At 52.0% G+C, this 15,454-nt stretch overlaps 1 protein-coding gene across 1 annotated transcript in view; it reads left to right on the plus strand.

Moving 5' to 3' along the window:
• FRAS1 (Fraser extracellular matrix complex subunit 1) overlaps positions 1-15,454 on the plus strand; it is a 168,846-nt gene that overhangs the window by 134,017 nt on the left and 19,375 nt on the right. Inside the window, exons 41-53 of the mRNA XM_064149740.1 lie at positions 73-269; positions 1,281-1,434; positions 1,879-2,142; positions 2,248-2,436; positions 3,182-3,301; positions 3,594-3,773; positions 8,099-8,223; positions 9,445-9,585; positions 11,039-11,266; positions 11,853-11,966; positions 12,337-12,487; positions 13,406-13,565; positions 15,123-15,285. Of these exons, the coding sequence (XP_064005810.1) occupies positions 73-269; positions 1,281-1,434; positions 1,879-2,142; positions 2,248-2,436; positions 3,182-3,301; positions 3,594-3,773; positions 8,099-8,223; positions 9,445-9,585; positions 11,039-11,266; positions 11,853-11,966; positions 12,337-12,487; positions 13,406-13,565; positions 15,123-15,285 (2,186 nt within the window). The remainder of the gene's footprint in view (positions 1-72; positions 270-1,280; positions 1,435-1,878; positions 2,143-2,247; positions 2,437-3,181; positions 3,302-3,593; positions 3,774-8,098; positions 8,224-9,444; positions 9,586-11,038; positions 11,267-11,852; positions 11,967-12,336; positions 12,488-13,405; positions 13,566-15,122; positions 15,286-15,454) is intronic.

Here is a 15,454-nt window from a genome sequence, read left to right on the forward strand (position 1 = left end):
ACTCTTCTAACCCTGCTGCTTTTGGGGTTTGTGAACTAAACATCCTTTCCCTGCTGCTGTTCTGATCTGCAGGTGAGACTTTTGGTCCACAGGGTGAGTCTGCTGTGCCCACAGACACATCCTTTTCCCTTCAAGACCTCCTAGAGAGCAGCATTTACTACTTCCAGAGCGTCCATGAAAGCATTGAGCCAACAAGTGATGTCTTCAGCTGCTACGTGAGCGATGGCTTCAGCCGCTCTGAGGTGCAGAGCATCAACATCACAATCCAGGTACCTTCTGCTCTGGCTGCTGGAGCCCTCTCCTGTCACACAGACACAGGGCTTTGAAAGTGCAAGCTTTGCACACTGCTTTGTGATACCTGGGAAGGGGATTCAAAGCAGTTTCCTTCCTCCTGTCTGTTTCTGTCCCCTAGCACAGAGACATGTTCACCTGTGACAGGAGAGAACAGGTCTGCATCACAGCCTCAGGAAAGGGAGAGGCTGGGTGAGGTCACTCATGGCTCTGATGAAGGGAAATGAATGAGATCCCAGGTTGGGAACACTGAAAAGCAATGATGGGACTAGGAGGCACCAAATGAAAAAGCTTTGTGCTGTCTTTCCCAGCATGTACCCACCTACATCCAAAGGCACCAGCCCTAACTCCTGACACCTCCATGTGGGGCCAGCAGGTCAGGAGAGGTGATTCTGCCCCTCTGCTGTGTCCAGATCTGGGGCCCTCAACACAAAAAGGACATGGACCTTATGGAGAGGGTGCAGAGGAGGACAGCAAAATTAGCAGAGAGCTGGATCACTTCTCCTGCAAGGGCAGGCTGAGGGAGCTGGGGTCATTCAGCCTGGAGAAGAGAGGATTCTGGGGAGACCTTAGAGATACATTTCAGTATCTGAAGGAGACCTACAAGAAAGCTGGGAAGGGACTGTTTAGAAGGGCCTGTGGTGACAGTATGAGGAGCAGTGGTTTGAAACTGGAGCAGAGGAGATCAAGGTTGGACACCAGGAGGAAGTTCTGCACAGTGAGGGTGGGGAAAAGCTGGAACAGGTTGCCCTGGGGTGTGGTTGAGGCCCCATCCCTGGTGACGTTCAAGGTCACACTTGCTGTGGTCCTAGGAAGCCTGAGCTAGTTGAGGATGTCCCTTCTGACTGCTGGGGGGTTGGACTAGATGTCCTGTGGAGATCTCTTCCAACCCACCTGATTCCATGATCTGGGAGCTTGTATTTCACTCTGTGGTATCTTCTCCCTCAGCAATTTCTCCTTTCTGACTGTGTGCTTTGGGACCTGTGCAGAGACAGAACGATGAGCCCCCAAAGATGGTGCTGGAGCCTCTCAGAGTGCGTGAGGGCGTAGCTGTGGTCATCACCAACACCTCCCTCAACCTGCAGGACTTGGACACCCAGAACAGTGAGCTTGTCATCATGGTTACAAGAAGTCCTGAGCATGGTAAGTCCTGGCAAGACGGGGGGTGGTGACAGAAGATGTCTTTGTGCTTGTGTTCTCCTTTGTGTTACTTCATTTCCTCTTGTGGGCTTCAGTTCCAAATTGCTGAGCAATTAGCCCCTACCTGCAGCCACGAAGTGAGGCTGGGTTTCAGGTGATGGTCAGTTGGACTTATGAGGGACATGTACCCTTTGTCAGAGCTCAGGGATGTAGTCACTTTCTTCATGGGCTTGGCAAGGAGCAGAGAAGTTCCTTCAGTTTATCCAGGGAGGTTCTGTCCACCTCTGAACATCCCACTGGGAGCCGCCACACCAGGAGTCCCCAGCAGGCTGTCTCCTCACTTTGGGACATGGTTTAGTGGCCGTGGGTGTCTTAGGCTGGTGGCTGGACTTGTTCCCACCTGAAGCAGTTGTATGATTCTGTGTTCATCCATCTTCTGTTCATCAGGTCAGCTCTGCAGGAGGCAGACTGCAGCAGAGCCCCCAGAGCGTGGCCTGGTGCTGGCCACAGGCTCCTCCTTCACCTACCAGGACGTTTTGGATGAGCTGATCGTTTACACTCGCAGCGGTGCGGCAGCCCACACGGATGAGGTTGGCTTCTCTGTCTCAGATGGTCTCCACACCCAGGCAGGGAGGTTGGAGTTCCTCACCGAGCTGCCAAAGAAACAGCCACCCACCTTAGCTGTCAACAGAGGCCTGCAGCTCCCAGTTGGTACGCAGAGAGGGAGGAGAATGGCATTGCTAGATGGTCCAGACTAAACCAGTCACTTAGCTGGACTGGCTGAAGCTCTTTGTGGACTTTCTCTCTCTGGTCCAGGCTCTGCAGCACACCTCACAGATCAGCACTTGAAAGCAGCAGCTATTTATTCAGATGACACAACCATTAGATTTGTCATGAGGAGAGATCCCAGCGTGGGCCACCTGCAGTTGACCAAAGCCGATCATCCGGCCCAGATCTCTGTCAAAGGACCTGTCAGAAGTTTCACCCAGGCTGATATAAACAAAGGTGAGTCTTTGGGTTGGGGGAATCACAGCAGGTTACTTGTGGCCACTTTGGGTAGTCCTGTGAGGAGCAGGGAGCTGGACTGAGAGGGGAGTTTCTTAATGTTTATAAACATCTGCAGGGTGAGGGGGCAAGAAGAAGAGGCCAGGCTCTTGCCAGTGGTGTCCTGTTATAGGACAAGGGGCAACAGACACAGAAGGCTCCACCTCAACATGAGAGAAAACTTCTTTGGTGTAAGGATGCCAGAGCCTTGGAACAGACTGCCCAGAGAGGTTGTGGAGCCTCTGTCTCTGGAGGCTTCCAAAACTCACCTGGATGTCTTTGTCTGTGACCTGCCCTGGGTGACCCTCCTCTGGCAGGGAGCTGGAGTCAATGACCTCCAGAGGTTACTTCCAACCCCTACCATTCTGTGATCCTTATAGGTCTCTTCCAGCTGGAGCTATTCTGTAACTCTATGACCTTTATGAGAGCAGGAAAGAGGATAAGGTTTGGTATGTTAGAGCAGAAACACAGATCAATAAACAAATGTCAAAAAGTCTCTCTCAGCAGGAGAAAAAGAATAAGAAGTAATAACCCCCAAATCTAAGAACTCTGTCAAGCTTCTAGAACAGACTCATAGGTTGACTTTAGGTTGGGAAAGACCTAGAAGGTCATAGAATCCAACCACTGTAGTGCCAGCCTGGTTCCAAACTAAGAACTCATTGATGCAGCCTGTACTAAACCACTTCTTCTCTCCTGTCCTCTCCAGGCCATGTCCTGTACAGCCACAGGAAAGGGGATCCTGGTGGAAATTTTGCCTTCACCTTTGACGTGATGGATGCAGAGGGCAGCAAACTGACGGAGCAGGTGTTTGATATCAGTGTGTTAGGTAAAAGCTGCTGCTGAAGTGATGTTTTCTTTGCTGCAGAGCTCAGGCCTTCACAGATCCCAATCCCACTTGTAAGATGCAGTTCTTGAGATGCAGTTTTTCTTTGCTGGTATCTCAAAGACATTTGAAGATTGGACCATAGCATCTAGGTCGTCTCTGAGACATTAGAAAGGTCTGAAAGTACCAGTCTGAGAGGTGTTTGTGTGCATGCTGTCTTTTGCTTGAGCACAAGTGTTTGGATAACCCCAAGGGGAGAAGGATGAGTGTCTCCTAACCCAACTTTGCCTTTCAGAGAACAGATTTCCTCCTTCCATCATCACCAACAAAGGGCTGGTCTTGGATGAGAACTCGGTGAAGACAATCACAACCCTCCAGCTCTCTGCCACTGATGAGGACAGTGAGCCCACACAGCTCCGCTACAGGCTCACCAAGCAGCCCCAGCTGGGGCACCTGGAGCATGTGGCCTCCCCAGGTTAGCAGAGGGGGTGTTTTGGGGTACTCCTAGTAGCAGAGCACTGGAGAGCTTCTGAGCCTTAGGGATTCACTGCAGGAAGAATGTACTTGGAGGCTGCAGCACAAAGTTATGTTCCTGTTAGAAACCAAAAGGTCATTAGCCCAGAATGGTGGAGAATGGGAAAAGCAGAGGCAAGGCAGCCTGTTGATGATAGCTGAGGGTTTATTCAGCCTCTGGATGGGTTTATTCCCCATGGAAGGCTTGTCTGTTGGATTTCACAGATCAGTCTAGCTTGCCACTGTATGAACCTTCTCTTATGGGACCTATTGCTGCATCTGCTCCACAGGCAAACCTTCAGCCTTGTCTGTGACCTCAACACCTAAAGGAGTCCATCCCCTAACATCTATGGGAATGGAGCCTACCTTAGTGATAAACAACTTACTCTCAGTCTCCTTCTTGACCACTATGTCCAGTGATCCCTAAACACCATCCCAGCTGTGCTTTGGAAGGGCACTAACCATTGAGCTGGTTTCAAAGCAACTTCAGCCACAAACTTCCTGAGAACTCACTGAAACCTTCTGGGTTTTGGTTTCTTTGATTGTGCAGTTCAGACACTCAGCCTGGGGTGATGAAGGTAGCTTATGGCTACAAAATGAGGTGATGGAGCAGGTCCAGAGAAAGACAGCAAAGCTGGTGAAGGGCCTGCAAAACAACACCTGTAAGGAGCAGCTGGGGGAGCTGGGGTTATTTCACAGCCTGCAGAAAAGGAGACTGAGGGGACACCTGAATGGAGGTTGAAGCTAGGTGGGTGTTGGACTCATCTACCAAATAACAAGTGACAGAGCAAGAGAAAATGGCCTCAGGTTGTATTAGGAGAGGTTTAGGTTGGACCTAAGAAGAAAACTCCTGACTGAAAGGATTTTCAAAGACCAGAACAGGCTCCTCGGGGAGGTGGTTGAGTCTCCATCCCTGGAGGTGTTTAAAAGACACAGAGATGTGGTGCTGAGGGCTGTGGTTTAGCCCCACACTTAGCAGAGTTAGAGAATGGTTGGACTCCATGATCTTAAAGGGCTTTTTCAATCAAAGTGACTCTGTGATTCTCTGAGAGGAGGGTGTGGTGTGGTAGATCCGCTGGATCATCAGCTGTGCTAGTCTGGGGAGGGAAGATTGGTCTGTCCTGTAAGACTGAGAAAATCCTTACCTGTACACATGAGCTGACTTCTAGTTTTGACTGTGCTCTACCCCTCTGACTGAATTGAACCTCATGAGGTTCAACAAGACCAAGTGTAAGGTCCTGCAGCTGAGTCAGGGCAATCTCAAGCACAAATCCAGGCTGGGCAGTGAGTGGCTGGAGAGCAGCCCTGAGGAGAGGGACTTGGGGGTGCTGCTGGGAGAGAAGCTCAGCATGAGCCAGCAGTGTGCACTTGCAGCCTAGAGAGCCAAGCAGAGCCTGGGCTGCATCAGGAGAAGTGTGGCCAGCAGGTCGAGGAAGGTGATTCTCCCCCTCTGCTCTGCTGAGACCCCACCTGGAGTACTGCATCCAGTTCTGGAGCCCCCATTACAAGAGGGATGTGGAGATGCTGGAGTGTGTCCAGAGCAGGGCCAGGAGGATGCTCAGAGGGCTGCAGCAGCTCTGCTGTGAGCACAGACTGAAAGAGTTGGGGCTGTGCAGTCTGCAGAAGAGGAGGCTCCCAGGTGACCTTCTTGTGGCCTTTCAGGATCTGAAGGGGGCTACAAAAAAGCTGGGGAGGGACTTTTCAGGCTGTCAAGGAGTGCCAGGACTAGGGGGGATGGAGCAAAGCTGGAGGTGAGGAGGTTCAGGCTGGAGGTGAGAAGGAAGTTGTTCAACGTGAGAGTGGTGAGAGGCTGGAATGGGTTGCCCAGGGAGGTGGTTGAGGCCCCATGGCTGGAGGTGTTTAAGGCCAGGCTGGCTGAGGCTGTGGGCAGCCTGCTCTAGGGTAGGGTGTCCCTGGGCATGGCAGGGGGGTTGGAACTAGATGATCCTTGTGGTTCCTTCCAACCCTGACTGATTCTGTGATTGTAATTCCTCTAAACCTGTGGTGCCAGATAACAGGCTCTTCTGCTTTAGGTGTCACCCACCTATTCCATTTCTTCTTTGAATTAGATTCCTCAGGAACATGAGGTTAAAGTGGCAATATCTGCTGTGTGCAGAGCAGTCCCTGTACAGCTCAGTTTTAGCGTGTGCTTGGCCTCATCTTCTCACACTTTGCAAGATTAATCTCAGGCAAACAGGGTGGGAGAAGTAAATGGAAAGTTATAATAAGCAACCCCCCCCTGCTGAGGCCAAATGACAAACCTGCAATGTTTTGTTGGTCTAAATTGCAAATTAAAGAGTGAATCTTGTGCTTTGGAGACCTGGAAGAGCTGCCTTAAGGATTTTAGTCCTCCTGTTACTTAAAATGGGATGACGCTGTGATTTAAATGACCTAAACCTAAGGAGGAAAGCAGTGGAGTGTTCAAAGGAGATCACAAGGCTGATGAGCCCTGAGGACACCTTGGCTAATCAACTCGTTTGGGCTCATTTCTTTCTATCAGTCCTTTTGTAGCACCAGCCAGTAGCTGTCAGTAGCCATTTAAGGTGAGAAACTGTTTTTTGTTGTTCAGAGCAGTGAAACTGTCAAGCTCAAGTGCTTTTTAAAGCGCTTGTCAGGTACCTCCTTGTGTCTGTGTCACACCTAACGACCTGTAAAGATGTCACCGTGAGGCAGTGTTGAAAATGAGGCTTTGTCTCTCCTGAATGCGGGGACTCAAAGAGGGGAAAAAGAGAGCGGAGGCTCTGCAGGGGTTTTTGCAAGGCGCTGTAAGGCCAGGACACCTTCTGCTAGGGCTCAGTGATGCCCTGCTTAGATCAGCAGGAAAAAGCAAAGTGTTCTATGCAGCGTTCCTCTCTTCAGTCTCTTCTCTGAGGCTCCTCCCCGGCAGGGTGTCCTGACTCTGTGAGGTGCCATCAGTTGAGTGTAACTCTGGGAAGAGTGGGGGCCACCAGGTGAACTTTAAAGTTATTGAGCAGAGTTTTTAGGAGGCCTCATGCCAGCTAGAGCCCTGACTCAGCTAAGAATCGTTGAATCAGGCAGCTTGGAAGAGACCTCCAAGCTCATCCAGTGCAACCTAGCACCCAGCCCTGCCCAATCAACTAGACCATGGCACCAAGTGCCTCAGCCAGGCTTGGCTTCAACACCTCCAGGAACGGTGACTCCACCACCTCCCTGGGCAGCCCATTCCAATGCCAATCACTCTCTCTGCCAACAACTTCCTCCTAACATCCAGCCTAGACCTCCCCTGGCACAGCTTGAGACTGTGTCCCCTTGTTCTGTTGCTGGTTGCCTGGGAGAAAAGACCAACCCCACCTGGCTACAACCTCCCTTCAGGTGGTTGTAGACAGCAATGAGGTCATCCCTGAGCCTCCTCTTCTGCAGGCTGCACAACCCCAGCTCCCTCAGCCTCTCCTCACAGGGCTGTGCTCCAGGCCCCTCACCAGCTTTGTTGCCCTTCTCTGGACACTTTCCAGCATCTCAACATCTCTCTTGAATTGAGTAGCCCAGAACTGGACACAGTAAAATGTTCGTGGTACAACCTGAGCTGGAGCAGAACAAGCCAAGACTCTGCTTACAGCTGGGTATCAGAGAGTCATTAGGGCTAGCAAAGCTCTCTAAGATCATCAAGTTCAATCTTCAGTGCAGCACCACCCTGCCTACTGAACCATGTCCCCAAGCACCATGTCCACACATTCTTTTGAACTCCTCCACCTCCCTGGGCAGCTTGTTCCAATCCCTGACAACTCTTGTAGCAAAGGAGTTTTTACTCATCTCCAACCTAAACCTCCACTCGTGCAATTTCAGGCCGTTTCCTTTTGTCCTGTCCCTTGCTACGTAAGAGATCAACCCCACCTCACTCCAACCTCCTTTCGGGGAGCTGTAGAGAGCACTGAGCTCTCCCCTCAGCCTCCTCCAGGCTAAACACCCCCAGTTCTTTCAGCTGCTCCTCCCCAGCCCTGTTCTCCAGACTCTTCACCAGCTTGGTTGCCCTTCTCTGGACCTGCTCCAGCCCCTCAATGTCCTTCTTGAAGGGAGGGGCCCAAAACTGAATCCAGGATGCAAGGTGTAGCCTCACCAGTGCTGGGTCCAGGGGCACAATCCCTACTCCTGATGGTCACACCATACTGTCAGCCTTCCTGGCCACCAGGCCACATGCTAGCCAGCTGGCCACCAGCATCTCCAGGTTCTTTTCTGCCACCCCCCACCAGGCCTGGAGCATTGCCTGGGCTGTCCAGCTCCCTGCCTGACTTTTCTGTTGTATGTTTCCCCCTCTTGTTCTTTGTCTAGGGAAGAGGATTAGTTCTTTCAGCCAGGCAGACCTGGCCTCTCGCAGCATCCGCTACGTCCACACCAGTGACATTGAAAAGCACACAGATGCCTTCACCTTCTCTGTGTCTGATGGAACCAATGAGGTAAGTCCCATGGATTTTTGCTTCTGAGACACAGTTACACACAGCAAAGAAAATCAAAGAAGCCCCTTCCACTGCTGTGAGAGGTCTTTGGTACCCCAAGGAAGGAGCGAGCCCTGTGAAGGCTAAGGAGGATGGAGCCTCCTGAGACTGGTTTGCCAAGATTTCAGTGTCTGGTTTTCATCTGCTTACCAATTGCTCCTGGAGCTCAGCTTCCATCCAGTGCACTGATGATGTACCCAGAAGCACAGTCAGACCCTTGAGAAGTGTCTCCTTCCTACTTTCTGAAAGAGAAGAATCAGAGCTGGAAATAGAGGGAGAGAGAGAAAGTGGGAGGGAGGGAAGGAGTGTGGGAAAAGTGGATGTCTTGGGCAGCCTGATCTAGTTGGAGATGTCCCTGCTTACTGCAGGGGAGTTGGACAAGGTGACCTTTGAGGGTCACTCTGTGAATGTGTCCATAAATAAAACAGAAAGAGGGAGAATAATTTGGTCATAGAATCATAGAATCAAGCAGGTTGGAAGAGACCTCCCAGATCATCCAGTCCAACCTATCCCCCAGCCCTATCCAGTCAACCAGACCATGGCACTAAGTGCCCCATCGAGTCTTTTCTTGAACACCTCCAGGGATGGTGACTCCACCACCTCCCTGGCAGCCCATTCCAATGGGAAATCACTAGAAGAGGTCAAGTTCACATTTACAGTGAGGGTGGTGAGACACTGGGACTGATTGCCCAGGGAGGTCACAGATGCCCCCTCCCTGGATGCGTTCAAGGCCAGGTTGGATGAGGCCTTGAGCAACCAGGGCCAGTGGGAGGTGTCCCTGCCCATGGTAGGGGGCTGGAAATAGATGGTCTTTAAGGTCCCTTCCAAGCCAACCCATTCCATGACTGCAATCTTAGAAGCTCAAATTACACAGAAGACAAAGCCTGAATCATAGAATCAAGCAGGTTGGAAGAGACCTCCAAGCTCACTCAGTCCAACCTAGAACCCAGCCCCAGCCAGTCAACCAGACCATGGCACCAAGTGCCTCATCCAGTCTTTTCTTGAACACCCCCAGGGATGGTGACTCCCCCACCTCCCTGGGCAGCCCACTCCAGTGCCAGTCACTCTCTCTGTGAATGGAATCACCCAAACTGAGTCACCGTGGCCACCTTAGAGCATTCCTGTTGCAACGAGGTTGCGCTCTTGGCAGACTGTTCAAGAGAGGCTTTCCTCCTGTTGCAGGTGAGCCAGACATTTGACATCACCATCAACCCCGTGGATGACTCCCTGCCTCTAGTGCACAGCCTGGGGATGACAGTTCAGGCAGGTGCGAGAAAAACCATCACGGAGTTCGAGCTGAAAGCAGCAGATGCTGACACAGAGGTAAGGCCAGACACCTCCATTCTTCTCCCTCCTCTGCTGCTGCACATCTGGGTGACCAGCAAAACGGGCTTGTGTTCAAAGAGGGAGCTCACAGCAAGTATCATCTCCCCCTGTCTGAGCACAACATGGAAGAGCAGCTTGTGGGAGGCCCAGATTGTGCCTCAATAGATGAGCGTTTGAGCAAAGCCAGGGCCTGGCTTGAGGGATGGCTCTGTCCGGGGTGTCTCCCAGGCACAGAAGCAACAAAGCTGCATGGAAAACATTTGGAAGCTGTGTTCAGAGTCAATCCTTACCCTGTGCCACCTCTCTCTGAGCACTGTGGATTTGAGCTGAGCTAATGCCTAACCCTGACTCTGAGTTTCTGCCTAGCGCAGATGAAAAGGACATTTCCTCCTCTTGGGGATGGCTGGCAACTCAGTGGTCTCACGTTGGCTCTGTCTCACTGCTCTGCAGTTTCCATGCAGTGAGAGAGCTCCTGGCTGCCTCCTGCTGCCCTGAGCCAAGTCCTGCCCCAAAAGTTGTCACTGCTTCCACTGTGACAGAAGTGACAAGGGACGTGTTGCTTAGATTGGCTGCAGAGCAGGGGTCTGCTTCTGTGCTCAAGGGGTTGCCTTAATGGTGGGAGCTGTCTCAGACCAGCCACAACACATTTGGTGTGAGATGTATCTTGAGGTGCCTTAAGAAGAGTGTGGACATCAGGTCAAGAGAGGTTCTCCTGCCCCTCTACTGTGCCCTGGTAAGACCACATCTGGAGTTTAGTGTCCCAATTCTAGGCTCCCCACTTCAAAAGGGACAGGGGTGTGCTGGAGAGAGTCCAGCCCTCTGTTGGGTATCACACTGTGTGACTAGGAAAGGCTAAGAGACCTGGGGCTGCTTAGTCTGGAGAGGAGAAAATTGAGAAGGGATTTTATTATTGTTCATAAATCTCTGGAGGGTAGGGGTAAGGGGCCAGGCTCTTTTCACTGGTGTCCTGTGATAGGCCAAGGGGCAATGGACACAAACTGGAACCCAGGAAGTTCCCCCTCAGCATGAGGAGAAACTTCTTTGGTGTGAGAGTGCTAGATCCCTGGAGCAGGCTGCCCAGAGAAGTTGTGGATTCTCCTTCTCTGGAGTCTTTCAAGACCCACCTGGATGTGTGCTTGTGTGGTCTGCCCTGGGTGACCCTGCTTTGGCAGGGGAGTTGGACACAATGATCTGTGGAGGTCCCTCCCAAGCCTACCATTCTATGACTCTTTGTGTCTAGCTTAGTTCTCCCTGACTGGGGTTGTTTGCTGGATACCAACCTCAGGAAAGGAGTAAAGACAGGACAGGGCTTAGAGTGCCTCAGCTGAGTGTGCAGCAGGGCGTGCCAGCCCCTGCTGGCAAACGCTGCCAGGATTGCTGTCCAGGCACCTCGAGCTGGGAGGTGCTGGGCTCACACCATCTGCTTTTCCCCTCTGCCTCCCTGGCACAGGCTGGATTGATCACGTTCACCGTGGTGCAGCCGCCGCGGCACGGTCTGCTGGAGCGCGGCGGCAGCGGGCAGCGGCCACAGCCTGCCACCACCTTCACCATGGCTGACATCTACCAGAGCCGCCTCAGCTACAGCCACGATGGCAGCAGCTCCCTCAAGGACCGCTTCACGTTCACCGTGTCTGATGGCACCAACCCCTTCTTTGTCGTGGAGGAGGGGGGAAAGAAGGTAAGGGGAGGAGGAGGGATGGGAGGAAGACTTACAGCTAATACAAAGCTACCTCTTCTTGGAGAAGAAGCTTAGCTCCTGTCACTCCATCAGAGATAAGGGCTGAATGTTCTCACACAGAATCATTCAGGTGGGAAAAGTCCTTGGGACCATCAAGTCCAGCCATTAACCCAAAACCATATCCCCAAGCACCATATCTAAACGACCTTTAAACACCTCCAGGGTTGGTGACTCCTTCACCTCCCTGGGCAGCCTGTTCCAATGCCTGACCACTCTTCCTGTTGAAGAAGTTTTCCTAATGTCCAGTCTAAACCTACTCTGTCGTTTGAGGCCATTCCCTCTTGTTCTGTTGCTAATTACCTGTGAGAAGAGCTCAGCACCAACCTCTCCACCACCTCCCTGCAGCCTCCTCTTCTTCAAACTAAACAGCCCCAGCTCCTTCACTCATCTCAGTTACCATTTGCCTCTTCCCTGGTGTTCCAGCCTTCGTGTGTCTCTCACCCCAGAACCTTCACCCCAACAGCTGTTGATGTGGAGGGTGAAGCTCTGACTCCCACAGTGACAGCTCTCTCTGAACCTTTGTCAGGTGGTGACAGCAGCACCGCAGCGCTTCAAAGTGGACATTCTGTCTGTGGATGATGGCACTCCCAGGGTCGTCACCAACCTGGGTTTGCAGTGGCTGGAGCACGTGGATGGCAAGGTAACAGCCCAACTGGCTTCTGCTTAGGTTGTCTGTCAGGCTGTTGCAGGAGAAAGAACTTCCCAGGAGAGCATCCTGATCCTTCAGCATCTTGATGGAGAACAAAGTGTCCCTCTGTGCCCATCAAGTGTCTTGGGGGATGCCTGCACCGCAGCTCTGTCAGCTACAAACCAGATGTGAGGCAGAATTGGGATCCTTCCTGTGCTGGGGCAAGTGGCAGTTCAAGGCTGCTCTGTGCTATTACAGCCCCTAGTTTGCATCCCTCGGGGAGCACAGCAGGATGGTTGGGCTTTGTTTTGCATGAACAGCCAGTCAGATTTGCACTGCTGGGTCTCCAGTGTTTTGTCCCTTTGGTTTGGCTTTCATCCAGGCAACCAACCTCATCACCAAGAAGGAATTGCTGAGCACAGATCCTGACACAGATGACAAACAGCTTATCTATGAGATAACATCTGGCCCCAGAAATGGTTATGTGGAGAGCAAGCTGAACCCAGGGACAGCTGTGGCCACCTTTACACAGGGTATGGAGTTGGGCTGCTTCTTGTGGCCTCTTGATTTCTGTTTTCTTCAGCTTCTTGATCAAGAAAACTAGTGGGGAGTGGGAATAAAGAAAGGTGGGAGAGGAGAAGCCAAGGGGCAAATCTGTGAGGGTCTCAAAAGCAAGAAGTGAACTTTGGTCTCGTTGCAGAAATTGTCTGCTGTAATACTGAGGGGTTCTGCAAACTTCCCAGAGCTGGGGATTTGACTCAGGGCAGGAAAGAGGGCTTGCAGATACTACTTGTGGATCTAAACATCACTAGGATTGGGAGATGTTTAGCCAGCAAGGCAGAGACAGCATCGTGTGGGAAGTTCACTTCTTGCAGGAGGGGCCCTGCATTGGAAAGGGAAGGTGAGGGAGCAATTGCTTGTTAAGAGAAAGAGGTGGGGAAAGGAGAAACGAAGGAAGAGCTCCATTTTAGGGCTGGAGCTTGGGAAATGTGTATTTTAGTGCAGAAGGTGACAGAGCCTGAACCATCTCAGCAGCGAGAATGAGCTCTCTCAGGGCACAGCAGCTCATGGAACAGAGCTGGAACGTTGTGCTCCTCGGGCAAATTCCTGGGGCTAGCATTTCATCAAAGGGTGTGTGGAGAACCCAACCCTGCACTCATGAGGATTATAGACTCACAGAATAGTTTGGGTTGGAAGAGACCTTCAAGGTCATCCAGTTCCAGCTCCCTGCCATAGGCAGGGACACCTCCCACTAGCCCAGGTTGCTCAAGGCCTCATCCAACCTTCCTGAGCAACCTGTTCCAGTGTCTCCCCACCCTCACTGTCAAGAATTGCTTTCTGATCTCCAAGCCAAAGCTGCCCTCATCCAGCTTAGTTGGTGTCCACACTGCTTGTCTGTAACACTGCCATGGAATTCCTGAGCTGTCTGACTGGCTGTCTCCTCCCGGCAGAGGATGTGAACCAGGGCCTCATCCGGTACGTGATGCATGAGGAGAAGATCCAGGAGACCACGGACAGCTTTCAGTTCCTAGTGAAGGACAGCAAGCCCAACGTGGTCAGTGGCAACATCTTCCATGTCCAGTGGTCTCTCCTCAGCTTTACACACACCAGGTAACTGGCATGGGGTTTCCTGCACTCTCCGGAGAAGGAGACTCTGCAACCTCTCTGGGCAGCCTGGCCCAGAGCTCTTTCACTCTCAAAGTCGTTACTTCTTAAGCTCAAGTGAAACCTGCTGGGTCCCAGGTTTTGCCTATTCTCCCTTGTCCTCTCACTGGCCACCACTGAAGAGCCTGGCCCCATCCTCATGACCTCCACCCTTTAGATATTTTATGCATTGTGAAGATCCCTTCAGTCCCTTCATCTTCTTCATTGACTGTCTTTGGACACTCTCCAGTAGTTCCCTGTCCCTTCATCATCCTCACTGCCCTTCTTTGGATCCTCTCCAGTAGTTCCCTGTCCCTCTTGAACTGAGGAACCCAGAACTGGAGCCAGTACTCCAGCTGTGGCCTCAACCTGAGTAGAGTAGAAGAAAAACCTCTTTTGACCTGCTGGCCCCACGCACTGCAGCCCAGGACACCACTGACCTCCTTGGCCACAAGAGCGCATTGCTGGCTCATGGTGACCTTGTTATCCACCAGCGCTCCCAGCTCCTTCTCCACGCAGCTGCTTTCCAGCAGGTCAAGCCCTCACCTGTACCAGTCAGCCTAGGTCTATGGTGCTGAGGACTGACACAAACACCTTGAGTTTGCTCCTCAGCCTCTTGTTTGTCTGTACTGATTCTAGTTTAAATTTCCTCAGAGATATACTCAAGACTCAAAATACAGCTAACAGAGGCAAGACAACAATAGGATGCCTTCCCCTCTCCCCTACTTTGGAAAGAAAGGAATTAGAGGTAGAGAGGAAAAGGGTAAAACACCCAAATAAATAGTTTTGCTTCTATTTGGAAGTTAGAAGAAAAGAAACTTTAACAATAAATAAAAGGTATTTAAGGTAAGGAAGTTACAAAGAAGTATAGGGAAGGGAAACAAGATACAAAAATATATATATTGCTGCCTACAGCTGCCTGAAGGGAGGCTGTAGCCAGGTGGGGTTGGTCTCTTCTGCCAGACAACCAGCAACAGAAGAAGGGGACACAGCCTCAAGTTGTGCCAGGGGAGGTCTAGGCTGGATGTTAGGAGGAAGTTCTTCCTAGAGAGAGTGATTGGCATTGGAATGGGCTGCCCAGGGAGGTGGTGGAGTCACCGTCCCTGGAGGTGTTGAAGCCAAGCCTGGATGAGGCACTTAGTGCCATGGTGTAGTTGACTGGGCAGGGCTGGGTGCTAGGTTGGACTGGGTGAGCTTGGAGGTCTCTTCCAACCTGGTTGATTCTATGACTGTTCTGTGATTCTATATATAACCAGATCGATGGCAATGGATGGAGGCAGAATCAGGAAGGGGTTGTCCACCATGTGGAAGGATGGCCACGTGGTAAAACAGGAGCAGCGGGAACAAGGGTGGTGCTGCTAGGCAGGAAGGCGAAAGAGAGAGGGAACCAGGACGTTCCTCTGTTTTTATAGGGGCCCTAGGCAGGAATTGGGAGTGGGCTAACCACTACAGCTGGGGTCAGGATCAGATCCACTCCCCCAGAGGGTTAACCCTTTACTTTGTCTCTGCTTGTTACGTTGCCAGCTACAGCGTGAGGGAGAGCGCCGGGTCAGTGAGCGTGGCCGTGCGGCGAGTGGGGAACCTCAACCAGTACAGCATCGTCCTCTGCCGCACCGAGCAGGGCACAGCCACCTCCAGTGCCAGCCCACGGCCAGCAGAGCAGGACTATGTGGAGTATGCAGGGCAGGTAGGTTGGCAACACCGTGGGGAAGGTCTTGGGGTTGGACAAGGGAACCTCCAAGGGTCCCTTCCAGTATGATGCATTCTGTGATCTGGGGTTGTTCAGCTGGGAGAAGAGAAGGCTCCAGAGAGACCCAATAATGACCTTCAAGTGCCTGAAGGGGGCTACAAGAAGG

Source organism: Pogoniulus pusillus, chromosome 10 (genome assembly GCF_015220805.1).
Source record: "Pogoniulus pusillus isolate bPogPus1 chromosome 10, bPogPus1.pri, whole genome shotgun sequence".
NCBI lineage: Eukaryota > Metazoa > Chordata > Aves > Piciformes > Lybiidae > Pogoniulus > Pogoniulus pusillus.